General features: G+C 37.9%; 1 protein-coding gene and 1 long non-coding RNA gene across 3 annotated transcripts in view; one reads left to right on the top strand and one right to left on the bottom strand.

Moving 5' to 3' along the window:
• Positions 1-6,161, bottom strand: part of LOC132943929 (ski oncogene-like) — a 55,329-nt gene extending 49,168 nt beyond the window's left edge. The window contains exon 1 of the mRNA XM_061013098.1: positions 4,338-6,161. Within this exon, the coding sequence (XP_060869081.1) occupies positions 4,338-5,270 (933 nt within the window). The 5' untranslated portion in view covers positions 5,271-6,161. The remainder of the gene's footprint in view (positions 1-4,337) is intronic.
• A 1,146-nt stretch (positions 6,162-7,307) lies between these two features.
• LOC132943931 (uncharacterized) lies at positions 7,308-18,129 on the top strand. 2 transcript variants are annotated; one of them, XR_009664392.1, is made up of 3 exons: positions 7,308-8,200; positions 8,936-9,393; positions 16,761-18,129. It is a non-coding gene; the product is annotated as an uncharacterized LOC132943931 (long non-coding RNA). The 2 variants fall into 2 exon arrangements; XR_009664391.1 differs by having other exon boundaries at positions 7,308-8,756.
• The last annotated feature ends 651 nt before the right edge of the window (positions 18,130-18,780 follow it).

Here is an 18,780-nt window from a genome sequence, read left to right as displayed (position 1 = left end):
CTGCCGCCACAATGACTGACCAGTGACCACTAATGCTACTTAAATGTCAGCGGTAGCGACACCGCACATATGCGTTCACTCACGTATACTCCTGACGGGCTGCGAAAACCGATATTTTACACCTATAGTCCCCGCCACCGGTATAATAATTATCTTCTGTTTATCCGCGTCGACGACGATCCGTACACGCGATCGTCGTCTTGTTATAATCTCTTTTCGTTTTCGCAAAAACCACGTTTCTGTTCAAAAGAAAACACGCACGCCATGCGGCCAAACACGACGACGGTGCGGTCTAAGCATTTAAAAATGTTCATCCGATCCAACCTGTTGTGCGCACCACTGTTATACAAAATATCGTCATTATTGTATAATTAACATAAAAGCGTGCGTATAATCGTGTACGTACTACGTAATATTATAATATACCTACCAACCGCGGTAATATTGTCGGATTTATATGAATGGGACGATTAACGTTTTTATAGTTTCCGATTTACAGTAAAAACTAGTTACGGCGGCAGCGGTATAATAAAGGCACAATTATTACTTACTACAACTCAGGCCCTTGACGCCAAACACCGATAATAATATACTACAGTACATAATATTTTATAATAATATATGAATGCCTATACATTTAATGATTATTATGTGTTTTTATTGATTTCGTTTTGATTTCTAGGAAAAACCATAATTATAGTTTCTCGTACGCCCGAGTCGACGTGAGAAGTACTTTCGGTAAGTCAAAACGTTTACTGCTAAACCCAATTTAATCCCACCAAAAGTAAAGCCAAAGTATTTACCTTGAAAAAATACGTGAACCCAGCCTTAGTACAAATCAACAACCAAAAAATCCAGTCAACAGCAAGAATGACAAAATCCTATACCCTCTACTAAACTCACCTCAACCTGTCCCTCAACAATACGTCCATAATAAGTACATAAGTATGCCCACTACTAACTTATACATGCCCAGTATAAGCGCCGCTACGCCAACGAAAATTAAAAAATTGCCAACTCTACAAAACAAATTTCTAAGAATATAACTCAACATCAGCAAGGGATACCCCTACCTGTAAAAATGGATAATTAACATACAAAACCTCCAATAATAATCTAAATAAAATTAATTATTGAAAGATCTCTTCATTACAAAATCGGTGAAAAAACATCCAACCTAAACTAAAACCACGCCTACCACCTTCCTAGAAGACCAACAAGGCAGTGGCACGAAGATTTCTTTGTTTACCCATGAATTTATATTAATTGTATTTATTGTAAATTTATAACTTCGTAAAAACATTTGGTATGCTAAAACTATAAATTAAATTTAAAAAAAAATAAAAACATTTACTGCGGAATTCCGTTGGAAAAAAAAATACTCGAGAGAAACGGATAACGCGTTCGGCCGGCGGTCATTATAATATTATTGTGCGTAGGTATCATTATAGAAAACGTTTTCTCATCGCCGTCAACTGACACCGACCGCGGCCGCGATGAAATAACCGACCAGTTCCCCTGGCGGCCGATCAAAAACACAATAATAATATCGGTTGTCGTCCCTACTCCCCAGTCCCTAATCGGCGGCGAATTCACGTTCACAAGTCGCATTCGGTCCGCGTCGTGTACATAATCAATAATAAATAATAGTATATGAAATAAAATACACAAATTTGCAATAATAATTCGAAAAATCGAACCCGACGAACCACCTGTGTACATCGGCGGCGGCGGTCAATAACGCGACAACAATAAAATATCAAATAGTCTAGTCGTCGTCGTAGTACGCGAGCCGGAAAGATAAAAGACGCACGGGTGGGCGGGGGACACGTTGCACACACACACACACGACACACGAACCGATGTTTTTCGACGATAACGAAAGTCGCAGTCGGAGACGGATGGCGCGCGCGCATTATTATTGCACGCAGCGAATGTAGGAGATGCATTTTATAATGATAATAATAATATGTAATAATATTACGTTCGTTCCGTCGACCGTTCGCGTATATTTTATGGATGGGTGGGTGGGTGGGCGAGTCGGACGTGAGTGTGGTTTAGAGCTTCGAGAACGAGCAGCGTCGTCGTCGCCGTGTCCTTGGCTAAAAAATATAATATAACAATATTATATACATAGACAGCACTCGCCGAACACGCACACACACACGCGCACACAAATGCATACGAACATCGTCTTGTTCGCGACACACATACGCACGAGGGCACGATTTGATTTTGTTTTTCGTTCGTACGGTTTGTTATTGCGCGCCGCTGTCCTGACGACGACCGTGTATGTGTGTGCCGCTGCCGCACACCATTCCCGCCGCCGCCGCATCCACCTAACGACGAACAAGCCTAACGTCAACGCACACACATGCGCGAGCGCCACAATAATAATAATATGTGACCTCGTCGTGTCCGTCACTCTGTCTCACTCACTCCGCATGATATTATAAAAACACACACATTATACTTCTGGACGATTCGAATAGCGCGCGTGCACAACGTTATTGCCATTATCATGATTATATTAATATATTATTATTATTATCGTGTACCTCCATGCGCGCAATAATATTAAATTTGCGTCGGTTTCTGCAAATCTGTCGGGCGCGCGCGCTCGTTTTGCGGCGCACGGTCCGTTTGACGTACGTGGCTGCTGTAGGATTTTAAATCGCGATTTAATCGGCTCAACGACTCGTAGGTCGTAACCAACAGACAACCAGCAGAGGTATACGCTATGAAATATGAATTATACACGCGAAGTCGTGTGAAAACGCCGACCGACGGGAATACGGGTCTGATCCTATTCCTCTGACGACGATATAGCACGTCGTCTACAATATTATTGTCAAAATGTTGTTGTCGTACCGTACAAGTTGATATTTTCATTCGGTTTTTTATACACTCCCGATGAGAACTGTTGCGCGTATTATCCGATAAAAACCAGTCTCCACCGACGCCGTCCGCGAAAATATAAACGGATAACTCTAAAATATAACATTTTGAGACGGAAAAAATCAGACGAGCCCAACGCTGCTGCAGCGGCCGTGTCCCGTTCCGCCTTTCCGACAAGTTGTCCGACATACGTTTCCGTACGCGGATTTCACACGGTCACGACGATTACGTATAGACGATAAGTTGTACTTGCAAATACTCGTTTTTGACAAGACGACGGGCGCAGGTGACCCACCGCAGAATGAGTTATTGTTGCGTCAACAAACCGTTTTGTATATGACACGATATTGCAGTACGCAGACGACTGAGAAAATGGAAACTATAATATTATTATCTAGAGTAGCGTGCGAAACACTCAACGGCACCAATGGGCACTGGCCAATGGCTAATAACAGAGTCTGAGATCACAACGGTCGTCAACAACGTGCCTGCTGTTGCACTGACTGGCCCGCTAACATACGGCCGGTGCAGTGGGATTATAGACCGCGTTTGGCCCGACCACGTTATGCGATAACTGATAAGTGGTGTTCAGTGTACGCCTACGCGTAGTAGTCAATTATAGTCATAGGTTAAAAAGTATAAACAAATAGGTCTATGGTAAAAGTATACTAACATCGTAAATTTCCAAATTAAAGAAGATCAAAGTCGAAACAATGACAAAAAAATGTCTTATCTCAAAAGAGGGCTATGATCAATGGTTCCGTCCGACTTAAATTGAAATCAAACCGTAATTAAAATAATAATAGTTTGAAAATTAATAACAATTTGTTGACATGTTTATTTTTAAATATTTCATGACGTAATTTTTTTTTTATTCAACTGAATTTCTTTTAACATTCATTTTTATGATGATTACTATAATATTATGACTTATGACTGATTATTATTTAAAATTACCATAAATCAATTTTTAACCATAAACCGTTATTTAGATTTATTTGAGAAGACAAAAAAATCATTTGATTTTATATTTTTAAACATGTATTTGGAAAATAGTATACCTCATTAAAAATTTGACAACGTTGGAAATAATTTATAATGCAATCCTGTCGTATTTTAAGATTCCCTTGTCATTCGACCATATTATACGCAATGTTGTTCCCAAAAATGATGATAATTCGCAATAGGGTCTTTACAACTAATCGGCGAATAAGGTTTACACAGTTATCATAATCATTACATAACGTTATCTTGGCGGAAATGGATTAGTACTTGGAATCTATCTATATATAGCCATATCGGTATATTATTAGTCCGACCATACTTGGCGTTTATTTTCGAAAACGTTTACTACGATCGCGATAGTAATGATACAATTAATAATAACGACTGCGAGCTTTATCATAGATTAAATTTTGTTATTATTATTATTGCCTTACCTGTTTTCGTTTCCGAGAGGAAAAGTGCGCAGTGGCCGCCGACTCGTCGATCTGCTCCTTAAACGTCTCAAACAGGTTGACCACTTGCGCGTAGTCCGGGTGCCCATGCGACACCTTGACGTACGCTTTCCAGTTCTCGCGCTTGTAGCCCCAGTGGCACGAATTGGTGCCCGTGAACCGATGTATGTGGTTAACGAACCGCTGAGGCGCGAACAGCGCCTTGCACTCGACGCACTGTATGCACGCCGAGAACTTCTCGGTGTACAGTTCGGGCATACACACACCCCGGGTCTTGCCGAACACATCGTGGAACACCTCGAATGAGAACGTGACGACGTCGTCGGGCACCGGGGCCGCGGGTGGCGGGATCCGGTGGAGCAGTGCGAAGCACAGCCGCTCGGCATTCGTCTTGGTCATAAGTCCGCATGACGGCGCCGTCACCGGCAGTATCTGGCAGTGCTTGAGCATATCCAGCTGTTCGGGCGTACACCGAGAACAGTAGATGCGCAGCTCGTCGCACACCTGGTTAATCTGGGTGAGCGTAAAATCCCGGAGCACCGTATTGAGGATCTGCGGCAGGCACAACCGCATCTCGCCGCCCACCATGAAGCACGCGATCTTCTCCCATTCCAGCTCCGTCTCAAACAGTTCGCATCCAGACTGGTCAGGCACGTACAGCACCGGGTGCAGGGGTGGCGGCGGTGGGGGCGCCGGGGCCGGTGTCTTCCTACCGCCACCGGACTCAGAGTCGCCGCTGGTCGCGGTGGGCATGGGCGCCTTGGGCGAGCACACAGCCACAGCAGCGCCGGACGGTTCGTCCAGAACCAAGTTCGGTCCCTGCAGGCTCCTGGGCGCACTCATCTGGTATGTTTTGAGCACTTTGTTTATGTGCGGGTTGTTCACCTGCTGATCGTTGTGGTGGTCGTCTTCCATCTCGACCGTTCGGGTCGAGTCGTCCGTCAGTAGTCGTTTTCGTCGTCGTCGTCGTCTTCTTCGTGCCCACACAATCAAGTGCTCGTGTTTTACGCACGGATGTTTGTCCCCCGCACTACTTCTTTTGTTGTTGCTGCTACTTCTACTACTACTGCTACTACTACTACTGGTGCTACCGATTTCGGTGATGCTCCTGTCACTGCTCGACTGCGACGACGGCACTCATATCGCCACGGCGAATGCGGACACGTCATGCCCGCAGTCCGCGGACAATTGCGCGACAACAATCACCGGTGGCCGCAGTGGCCGTGTCGGCGACGGCATGTGTCGCGGCGGGACCACGTCGACGACAACAGCATCAACCGGTATACACCGGTATGGGTCGTTAGAAGCTCTGTGGAAATCGCGCATGCTACGGAAACACTCGCGGAAACGGATCAAACACCGGCTCGAGTCCAAAACGATTAAACGTATTCAATGTAAAAAAAAAATTCGAATATTATTTACAAAATATAAAATTGCGTTTAAACGCGTACCATGGCGCGCGCAAAAAGCATACTATACGATTATTATTGTAATAACTTTGGTATGAGAAGAACGTGCGCGCACACAAAACGATATCACACGGAATACGCACACTCGGAACACACGGTACACGCACGTAAAACAGTCGGACAAACAAAAAAAATTTAACGATTTTATTTCAATATATTATAAATTAATATCATACATTTATATAGTATTTATATATATTAACCATATGTATTTATGGATGGTTACGATAAAACAAAAACAAAAAACACGTCGCGGACGAGAACAACAAAACGAACAGACTCGCTAACGGGCGCGCGTACACTACACGAATGACTGTGTGCGACTGCGGCGGCAGTAGTAGCGTAGTAGTAGTAGTAGAGGCGGCGGTGCGTGGCGGCGGTGATGGTGGTGGTGGCGGTGGTAGTGGTGACGGCGGCGGTGTTGGCGTCGGCGGCAGCGGTGGAGGTGGAGGTGCCGTGACCGAGTCGAACGTAATAGCGCTGCTGGCCCCCGATCGGCGGCGGCGGTGGTCGGACACGCAGACGGCGGCGGCGACGCACACGCATCGGAAAATAGAGTGGGAAGAACACACAGAGTGTTGCGATAGAACGTGTGGCGTGGTGGGAGGAGTGGAGCGGTGCGAGCACACAGACGCACACACACTCATACCGCGGTTACCAGTGTGTGCGACGATGGGCCGGGCGGAACGGTAGCGGTGGCGGCGGCGACGTTGGCAGACGTCGACGTTGGCAGACGTCGAGACCAGACAAGGGGCGGCGGCGGCGGATCCTTGTTGTATGTGTGCTTGTGCGCGCGCAACCGTCTAGTCGCCAAAACCCGAAATTATTCACCGCGTCACATTATTATTATTATTATTATTATTATTTTATAGACCAAGCACCGACACATACGAGCTCTCACGTTTTCACGCACACGAACGTGACGCACACCGACGTCATAATATTATGTTTTTTGTTTTGTTGTTCTGGAAAAGTGCGTTTTCTAAACACGTATAATATTAGTCGGCATGTGTCGTACTCAATGTAACTACGACTTGTTTTCGACGGCAATACGATCTACTGCGTGTTTACGGTTGGGAGGGTCCCAGGACCTAAAGACTAGAAGTCATCTTTCATTAGGATAAATTCTTAATTTTATGGTTCTTATTACCTTTTTTCAATATGTAAAAGCTATGTAATCGTGTATAATCGGGCAATAATAATTTGTAATTGGACGTGGCTAGGGGTGGGTTTGTCGACTTACGGATAGGTTTATCGGGCCTCCACCGCCCCAATATAATAGCCCATCTACGAAACCAAAAGCTTACTATACGTAATGAATTTTTTTATGGCAATTGCCATTTTATAGCCATTGGGTACTTTTCAGTTTTCATATTATCAACAACAGTAGTATGATATTATATTGATGTCCAAAATCTCTGTGCGTCGTTTTTCTTTTGTCGGCACTTCTCCCCGTGGAGGAGACTTATCGGACAACTCGACCGGTATCGTCGGTACGCAGAAGATCGCACGCGGTCGGTGGACCGAAAGTGAGACACAGACGTGTTTTGGGTGTGTCGTGAGCGGTTCTCACACGCGCACACACACCGTTGTGTGGCCGTAGCGCGCGCTCGTGTGTGCATGTGAAATGGTGCCTGTGTGTGTGTGCGTGCGCGACTACTACTACCGAACCGCCAGACGCAGACGTCGGCGAAAAAATATTACCGAACGTTGACCTCTCGTCATCTTGTCCGGCGGTGGCGACGGCCGAAGGCACATGCATAACAACTTACTATAATAATATTATTATTATTATGATGTGTTATAATGACGATAATAATAATATACGAATATACCAAATGCACACACACACACACTCATCTACAATATTAATAAATAATAATACTATAACGAACATAATGTTATTATTTTACTGCGACCGCGGGCACGCTGTATACACTCAACTTTGATACGGTAACGTGTGTCGAGTACAACAACTATCGCTATTATTATTATATTTTGTTACAGTAATGCAAGCGCGTGCACGGTGTATATATTTTTACTATGCACATATTATTATATTATGCCAAACTGTGTAATGTTTATCTTTATATTTCTCCAACCGTTGCCGACGGTTTGTTATATTTTTTCTCTTATTTTTAGAATCGCCGAAAGCGATATTGTTCTTCCGACCGAAATGTACTGTTACCCGCGGCGCGCGGCCGTGTCACGGAGGTACACCAACCACGCGTCCACGCGAGATTATTATTATTTTTATAAAATATTACGCGCGCGAAGCGATTTTAACTAGCTCACCATCCGCAGCCGCCAATCGCCGCGGCCGCAGTTACACAACAAACAGCAATATGTAACGATTATGCGACGACGATGTCCATGGTAATATTATTATTGTGCTGAATGTCATCTCTATAGAAGCGCGTAATTTTTAATTAACTGGAATGTAAGAAATATGTAAAATATAAAAACGCCCGCGAGCAAGTTATTGTATCTGTAGCTATATTATATTTTCCGATAACGATAGTAATAACTAATAACTAATAACATGTGCGCCGGTTCAACTCGTTTCGAATGCATTACAATAACATTACCGCCGTTACCGTCGGACGGTCTCCGGACGGACGACGCGACGATTATTAATTTTTTATTTTACTTTTCGCGCGCGCGCGCATACATGCATAATGCATAATGCATAATATCCTACTCGTATATGAGTGCAGCCTTACACAGCCTTATACTGTGTAATATACGTACACACGCGCGCACGACCGACACATAAAGGTGTATTACACGTGCATCTACCTGCGGCTCGGCCTGACAAACCAGTAATAATAATAATAATAATAATACACATCCTCCTCCTCGTCGTCATCGGGCCGAGGACACGACGCGCCAAGTGCACCGCGCGCAGTGACAATTGCGAAATACCTATACGGTAGGTATTCAACCTACCTCATTACTATTATTATTTCGTATACGCGACGGCGCATGTGCGTGTGTAAAAATAATTTCTTATGCGTTTATTTTTATTTTTTTTGGTTTTGTTTTTGTTTATATCTCTCTCTCGCCCGTCGTCCAATTATCATTGTCTTATTGTTTTCATATTTATTGCAGGCCGCAGTCGAATACTTGAATTAGTACGCAATTAGCGGCGGCGTTCCGGGAAGAACGCGCGGAAACTGGTCACACTGGTCTCGGGCGCGCGCACGCGAAGATAGATCGTCGGAATGGAATGCGAACGAAAATACAAGACTGCGGCTGAGGGACTCTCCGCAGTCCACATCGTCGGTCGAGGTGGATTGTGCCAAGAAGGTTGCCAACGCGGTCGTTTCGCCGCCCGCCGTATCGCCGTGCCGCGTGCGCTCCGCCAACTGCTGTGGCCGCGGTATTGCGGGACGACGACTGCATCCATCAGCGGCACCGATTGCGGCGAGCTGCACCGCGAAAAACGTCGGCAGCGGCCGCCGACGACGGGCGCATCGCCGCTGTCGCCACCGCGGAGAGAGTGGCCGAGACGTGGAGCACTGCGGCCAAATGTCTTAACGCTCCGCCGCCGGCAAAACGATATAATGGTATAACAACAACATTAACAACAATAATAGAATGCGACGTTCCACTCGTCCATTTATCTCCGTACATTTTGTAACGTCGTTACATTAATGCCCGCATAATACTTACTCGGACGATGTACGGAGTGATTCACCGAGCATGTACAGTACTCACCCCCATTTTTACATTTATTGGAATTCTTATTTTTTCAAATTGTTTAAGCTTATAATAATTAATATTATACCTACTTTGAATGACCATATTTTCAAACACTTCAATTTCTTTTTCTCAAATGAAGGACGCCCTTTTTTACTGTACATCTTTAAGCCGATATTTTTTTTTTAAATTTTGATGTAAGTAAATAAATTTAAATTTGAAAAAACAGTTTGTGAGTTATTAAACATTTTATAATTTTTTCAAAATTTTCAAAATTTTCAAAAATACTAGTCTATGTTATGGTCTGTATTGTATGTGTTTGTAAAACCATATTGTTAAGGATTTTTATCTATAGTACTTACATAAAGATTAAAAATGTCATATCTATAAAACCACTTAATCAAAAAACAATTTAAGTGCATCAATATTTTAAATCAAATCATTGTGGGGTAGTTCTCATTTGGAAAAAAGAAATTGTAGAAATTGAGCAGCTCAGGATGCTCCTTAAATTTTATAAGAAACCTAAGTATTTAAAAATTAGAATTTGAATAGATAAATTATTATTGAATATTAAATGGTGAGGATGGATTACCAGTGATAACCTTGTTATGGATTACCAACGGTGTAGCTAAAATATGAAAAAACCACATTTCTCATTCCCAAATTCGATAACATGTAAATTTGCTCTAATATTAACTATACTCTATAAATAAACTATAGGGAGAATCCGCTAATTAGATTTGTTATATTATGTTACGCGTATGTAAGATAGAGACAGAGAGCGTCCTTCCCCTAATGTAATGTATAACATATAATATTATATCATGGTGAAATAAAGCAACTTAATGCGCTGTTTATTCGGTGGTTTAAATAGCTAACATTTATAGCGTCATCTTAATATAATGATTAATAATATTCAATGTTCCCGTTGTATAATATATATTATAATACTCTATCCGTCAAATATCTAAATGATGTTTTCTTTATTCTTATCCGTGATAATATACTTTTATAGTTATAAACTCCAATAACAGCGTAATGAGAGACTGTTGGGTCGATTTAGGCTTAAAAAAACCATAGTTTACATTTGTTGACACCTATAATACGCCAATATAATAATTATATATAATTATTAATAATAAGACGGTTGGGAGTGAGTGACTAGGGTGTAAAATAGAAGTGGTGAGATTAATTTTGCACACTCCTCTATTGACAAGGTTTTAGTGAACTTGGGTCTTGGGCACCCGAAGCCCCAAGCGGATTATTTCGATTTGACCTGTACTGCTGATTATATTATTTAGGTACTCATATGATTCATACATTTATGAATATAATATGTAATGTATCATACATGTGATGTTTATCGGAAAATGTGCCTAGTTAAGATTTGGTAAATCATTTTATTTTTTTAAGTTTTAGGATATATGGTTATTTTCTTACTTTTTCAACACTTATTAATGATTAAACATATCCTTACGTGCCATATACTTTTTTCCCATTTTTACTATCTATCGATAACCTCTAGAATTGTTCACAGGAAACCTTCAACAAATAGGTACTTAGGTACAGGCTTAATATTACATTAGTACATTAGTGGTGCCAAAATAAAAGTCGATGGTCTAGTAAAAATTTAAAATAAAGTGTAACAAAGGTACGTTTTTCCTTCAGCGTCGACTATACTGGTCCGGTCCGGTCAGCGGCTAGACGTGGCGTCATTACACCGTGCGGTTCTCCTGTTTATGACGCTGCAGGGACAACGTACCTTTAACTCGTAACTCGATGGTTTGTTGACATTTTTTATTTCAGTTTTTGATCACACGAATATACATCCCGTTACGTGGTGATGTCGTTACACAACGCATAAACTGCATCGTAACCTAATGTAACCAAGCTACTTGCACTTACCAAAAAAACTTGCACCAAATCAGTGTTATTTATTAGTGTATTTTTTCATAGCGGGCCAACGGAAAAAAAACATTAACTCGACGTTCGGCGCTTGGATCTGTACAAACTCAATACTATTAAATGTTAATTCGAATTGTAATTTTATGCGACATTGCCGCCATTATAACATAATATATTATATACGATTATAATATACTGATATCACTGGTACACACGCTGTGTGCTCTGCGTAGCGAAGAAATAACATAAAAAATAAATTGTGAGCGTATAAAATATCGATAAATAAAATCTTATTCGATATTTTATATTGGCGAAACCACGTGCATGGTAAAAAAGCAATAAAAATAATATAATATACATAATATACTCACACACAAAAACGCACGATTCGCGCGCCAGTTAATTTATTACTAATCGGTTTCTTTTATCCGTACATGCATACAATCTAATATTTTATACATGAGCGCACGGCTTATGTGCCCATTGGACAATAGAACATTTAGTATGTATAACGAAAACCTATTAGAAATAATATGATGTATCTGTATACATTTATAATCGTTAGGAACACAGATACGCAAAATCAAGTTTAATATTATAATTTATAATGAATATTGTATAAAATTGTATATTATTATTATATTAAGTACATATCAAGGACGCGGACGCCTATATTGTACGCGTGACCTACGCGTATATGACGTATTCAGAGCTTCGATACCACCCCTATTACACTTAACATTTGTATACGTATTATAATATGTGATACACATGTGTCAAAACTTCAGGTTTCTTTGTTATAAAATAATTGTCCGATTTAGAAACTTTAAAAATACCATTGCCATTTTGTTTTTTTTTTATAGCTAATTTTCTAGAGGAGACGCCACATAATTGAATTTTTTTTTGCCACTGTAGTCTTTTTAAAATATTACTAAATAGTCTTATTGTTTTAATAATATAAAAAATTATCAGATTGTACCTACCTATCAACCAAAGTCCGAAACAATGAATATACAACAATCTGAATAATCTACAGCTATAAACCATAAATCACAACAAAACTGGAAATGAGATTTAATAATAATGTTAAAATAATTCATACAAGTCAGCCCTCACTATAGTTACTACCGTCTTTCCCCCTTAATACGTCCCTTGATCAGGGGTGGACTGGGAATAATAGTTGACCCTGGGAAACAGAAAATTCAGCCCAATTGTGGGCTAATAATAAACTATTTATTAGTTATCGGCTCAAATTTGTTCAAGCAGCCCAAATTTTTGCCTGGCTCAGGTAGAGAACACCCACCCGCCACCCTAACCAGTCTGTTCCTGCTCTGGATATAATTGTAACTATATTATTTGTATTAGGAACACGTGAGCGTAAATAAATAAAAATATATTACCTATAATACATTTACTACGAACAATCGCGTCGGACAACATTCGATGACAACCCAGGGGCGCATTAAGGGTTCATATATAAGTGGGGGTCAAAATTATTTTGCGCCCCTGGTGTATTTTATGAATATATATGAAAGTATAAAAAACTTAAAAAGAATTTGTTCGCTACGCTCGGAGTTTAAGTTAGTAATTTACATTTCATATAATTATTATACCTACATAGAAATCTTATTAAACTAATTGGTAAATATCTATTTGGAACGTGGAACAATAACCCTTTCTTTTTAATAGTACTGGAAATTGGAATATTTATTATGTAAAATGTTTATATTTCATTAACTAATAAATACCTAGTAAGTAACTTAATTTTTAGTTATTTATGGAGTGCCTATGCATTGACTTGTAATAATAAATGTATCTTTATTAACAATAAAATATTATTAAATATTATAATACTATTTAAATGACAAATATTGAACAATAGTAATTAAAATATATTTTTTTGTTTACAAACTCTTTTATAATACTTGACCAATCAATACTTCTAAGCATCTCATTTTCTATTGACAACAATGAAAAGGAAGATGTTTTATCTTGAGATAAGGTGGATCTTAAATTATTTTTAACACGTCGAAGCACTGAAAATGATCGTTCACCACTCACATTGGTTAAGTTAGTGTAAGGCATACAAGCAAAGATTCTTAAAATTATAAGAATATTAGGGAAGGTAGCTTTTAATGGAAATTTTTTTGAACAGCCCATTCATTGATAAATCATTATTATCAAATGATTCAGTATTTTTTTTTAAATTCAATAACTTCTTCAACAAATGATGTGTTAAAATCTTCAGTATATATACTTACAATGTTCAATGCACTTTGACGTACACTTAAAGTATCCAAACGATTCAAGTCAAACAAAAAACCAAACGTATAATTTATCATTATCAATAAGTATAATGACTGTGACAACTATAATAGCAAATACCTAACCTAACTGAAATACTATTCGATTATTACTAAAACCACACGTCCACGCTACCACAAAATGTATAAATATAATTATCTGTATGACATACATGTATAATATATTGTTATACATAAATGTCCATATTATTATACTATGACATAATTTTATATACATAAAATATAACGTGTAATAGTACATTTGTATAATAATACTAATTATTATTAGTTGTTTCTTAATTCAGAATTTTCCATTATATCATACAATTTGTATGTTTTCTCTTTGACTCTGAGGTACAAAAAAAAAAAATTACAAAAAATTTAACGCCCCCAAAAAACTTCCGCCCTGGGCAAATGCCCCTTCCCCCCCCCCCCATTAATGCGCCCCTGTGACAACCCTATTATGATTCAAAACGATAAAATATAAATCAAATTATCAAACAATTTAATATATTGTATATTATAATATAACTATCATACACTGGATTTATTTTAATATTCAGTACCTAGATACTTGCACGTTGTTGTGGATCCGCCGGATGATATGGAGCCGTTTCGGTCCACATCAATATCACATATCTATACAATAATATATAATGTACGTACATAATATTATAATATATGTGGCTCGGTGCGATGCAGTGGCTAAAAGTAATCACACTACGTGATTGAGAGTGAGCAACAGCCGCTACCACTAGTTCTCGGATGGGTGACCACCCGGAATCGTAGTGCGCAAAAACCTTGCCACACAAACATGTGTTCCTAACCGACCGTACCAACCCTACGGGGTAATGACCTGTAACCTCAGTCGTCAAAGCCTTAAATCTAATAAAAAAAAAATAATATTATATATTGCTATGTAGGTATATATTGTTACGGATGACTGACTGCGTCCTCTCTCTCTATCTCCATACAAACAGACAGGCTTACTCGCATTTAATAACAACAATAAAATATAATATTATGAGCAATAAGAGATGCGTGTCCTCGTGGTGTACAAATCTCGAAAACTCGTATATATCTATATCGTGTTACACGTTTAATATGACTGCAGACTCCCAACCTATCCATAATATTATACCTAGTATAATATAATGTGTAAAGTACACTTGAATATCGCGTTGAATGTATTCTGCAGCGTTCTCCGGTTCAGTACCTATGTATATAAAATATTATTATAAACTATAGGGTTAGGTTTAATTTAATTAAATAGTTGGCGAATAGTATTGCAAATTTCCTGAATAATTACATATATATGTATATATATAGGTATGTAATATATCAAACACACCCACAAAGTTGCAGGTGTATATAATCTATACAAATAAATTGTGCCAGGATCGAATTATTTAAAAAAATTCTAAAATCTGGACTGGGCATTATACGCCCGACTAACCCGTGATATATAAGAGTAAAGACGTTTATTATTATAACGACTATCTTATCGTCTAACTTAACCGTAAAATCTTCGTGTCGGTGATACACAATGCAGATAGTAACTACCTAGATAAGTATTATTATTTATTATACACCTTCAAATACGAAAAATTCGCGAAATTTACATTATTAGCTAATAAGTAACTATATAATCGTTTAGAGTATTGAGTGTAATAGTGTGCTTTACATATAAATGCTGGTTGATTGAAGCGCATATATAAGTTTTACGTTCCGATTTCCCATGGGTGGGGTGGCGAGATTAGAAAATAAATAATTTATGAGTTTTTGACAAACGTAAATTGCGACAATACATTTTAGGTATACATTTCTAGTGGTAAATGGCACGCAATATATTTTGAGGTACTTAACCCATATCTATGTAGTAAATTGCGCACCCATAAGTTATTTTTAAGTAATAATATTTTTGTGATTACCTAATTGTGACTATAATTATCTTCCAAAAATGTATTTTTACATGTTTGGTTATAAAATTAAAAATATAATGAAAATATATTTTATATTTTGTTAAATAATTATTGATGTTGATTAATGTTTATTATTGTTGATTTTGAATCAATAATAAAATATTTTGAATATTCATAAAATAGTAAAAACTCATTACTGATTTAACTTATATTAAAACAAATTTTTCGATTATTGTTGAAAGTATTAAACATCTTGAGACTTCAGGTTTGCTACTCATAGATGCTTTAGTCCCGTTATCACTCGCAGGTTATCAATTAGTTCTTATGATTACTAGGTGTTGTAGTTTTTACTTTTGGGATTTTTGAGTCTTTCTTGGCCTCATTGTAATTGTATTACTTTAAAGCCCCGTTTGGTATATATTCGCGTAGCTAATGAAGTTTAAAAGCCATAAGTATGTGGTTTGTACTCGAAATCGGTTCGTAGCGGTCGGTCACAAACGCGTTTAGAAATAATGGCGCTGACTGGCCGACCGTCGGATGTTTTTTTCGATACGTTTTGTGTTTTTATATACAGTTTGTGTCCGAATCCCGTAGTACCTATAATTACTAATTTAGTTATCGTTTAAAAGCAGCGCGTGTGCGGTGTGCCGTTTGTACTTGAAATCGATTCGTATAATCAGTCGGGATCACGTTCAGAATATACCATGGAATAACATCATTTTTAATTGAATATTTTCAAAATCTTTGCAACAAATTCAAATTTGAATATTAAAAATTCAACCAATTAAAAATATTTAAAAGATATATTACCAACAATATACCTATTACTTGAAGTTAAAATATTAACATTTTTATAAAATTCTCATGAAGTTAAATTTAAGACATTATAAAAATAACTAAATCAAAACATTAACGCAATATTTTATATTAAACTTAGATTCACTCGAATATAAACGTTCCGCTCTTACACCAATATGTATACCTACCATATACTAATTTATGTATGCCACATTATCACTGCTGCAGGCGTTTAAAATTTATCTCCCGCATTTTGGAAATTGAAAATTGCTCGATGAAATCAACCATATACTTTTTATTTTCCAGTTGTTCGCCGTGGGCTCAACTTACAAACGCCCATAATTTCAACTGACGTGTGACGACCGAGCCGGACGGACGGACCGCGGGTGTGTATATCATGGAGGATTAACGGACGTGAACACAGACACACGTGGGGTAAGTATACAGGCCACGGTCAGTGTATCGGGTGCGACGGGCGACGGCGTGTCGGAATGGTAATAATAATGCAATGATGACCTTTCCGGAAATCGCGGTATGGCTTCAGTGTACGAGGAAAAATAAAACCGCCATCGTTCAAGTTCAACTGGGCGTGTGAGCGTTCCGTCGACGCTAGACGACGCGCCGCACAGACGATGCACTTGCAGCTAGTGTTTATTCTATTATATATACCTAGGTTGCAAATTACTAACCACTATACCTATGCATGATATTATTATTATTACACTGCACACGCCAATACGCCATCATTATAATAATGTATACCTATATACCATTCTGTTTGCGCGTGCAAAATCCTTGAAAACATTTTGTACATAAAGGTGTACACCCACGACCTACCTATATATAATATAATATTATAATGTACGTAAAATACCGCAACATTATATAATAATATATCAATCGCACCGTTGTCTATAATAATAATATTATATATTATTATTTTTTCTATCACTCGTTATTATATTGCATTTTATGTCTGTTGGGACGACTCTCCGGACTCCTAACCGTCTATAATATCATCATTATTGCGAAAGATAATAATATATGACTGCAAACAACACGTAATAATAATAAACGGCCAACAGTTTAGGTTATACCCACAATGTTAATTTGTTATGCGTAGGTAATATACAAATTTTATGATAAATTTATTATGCTATATGTCTATAGACCGTAGGTTGAGCCAAAACTTATATCGGTAGCTGACGTAAAACTACAGCATTTATCAATATGTTTATAATATTATTAAATTAACACGATTTATCAGTCATATAAGTTATAACTCATATAACGCGTGCCACAAACCGTGACTTTGCGTCTGCATAGCTGCTATTGCAATGAGTGCAATTAATTACAAAAAAACTCTAAGTGATAAGCCGGCCATAATCAAACCGTGATCGATGTTTTTTCTACTTACATATGCAGTGTTTATTATAAATTATTCATTTTATTTTTCTTCTTCTTATTTTTATTATTATTATTACCGTGTGTAAAATAATATTATACTTATACCTACTATATTAATATTCAGGGCTCAGACAGTAGGATATAATTGTAATTGATATATCGCATAGAATATTACTCCGAATGGCGAATACTATTCAATATGATACAGGCTAAAATAGCAGAATACCTATATGCTTTACACGTGTCTTGTGCTTTGTGCATTAATAAGATTTCAATTTTAAAATTGTATATTACACAATTTCTGCATATTTTTTAAGTGTTTTAGATTTTTATTTTTATTTTCCTAGGTTGGTGTTATTTTTTGCCTAATAATGCATTAAATTTGATTTATTTTATGTTTTTCATACATCGTAGGAAACAATAGTTATTGTGAATACCTATAGATAAGAAAAATACCATAAATCTATTTATTTATTTTTTCTAGATAATTTTGAATAGTATTCAATCGATGTCATTCAAGTCCATTTTAGTTTTTTTTAATTTATAAATTTTTTAACATTAATTAATTTTTGATTTTTTTGTAAGATAATAAATAAACTTTATTTCGTTGCTAATGTTATGTTTTTATAGCATTAATTTTCAATCATTTTATTTTTTAATGCTATAAAATCCAAGCCTTATTAATATCATTCTAAAATATGTAATAATATTAAATTTATAAGACAAAATATATAGTAATAAGGCCGTATCTAAGGGGTGAGGGGGCACAAGGGATTCGGACCCCCCTTGAACTTTTTAAGTAGAACAAGAGTAATTATATTTTGAACGTAAAAATGATAAGCGAACAGTATAATCCATAATAAAAAAATGTTGAACCCCCCCCCCCCCCCCGAATTTTTTTTTCCGTTATGGCCTTGAT

The sequence above is a fragment of the Metopolophium dirhodum genome, chromosome 4 (genome assembly GCF_019925205.1).
Source record: "Metopolophium dirhodum isolate CAU chromosome 4, ASM1992520v1, whole genome shotgun sequence".
Lineage (NCBI taxonomy): Eukaryota > Metazoa > Arthropoda > Insecta > Hemiptera > Aphididae > Metopolophium > Metopolophium dirhodum.
This window is presented reverse-complemented; position numbering and strand designations above follow the sequence as displayed.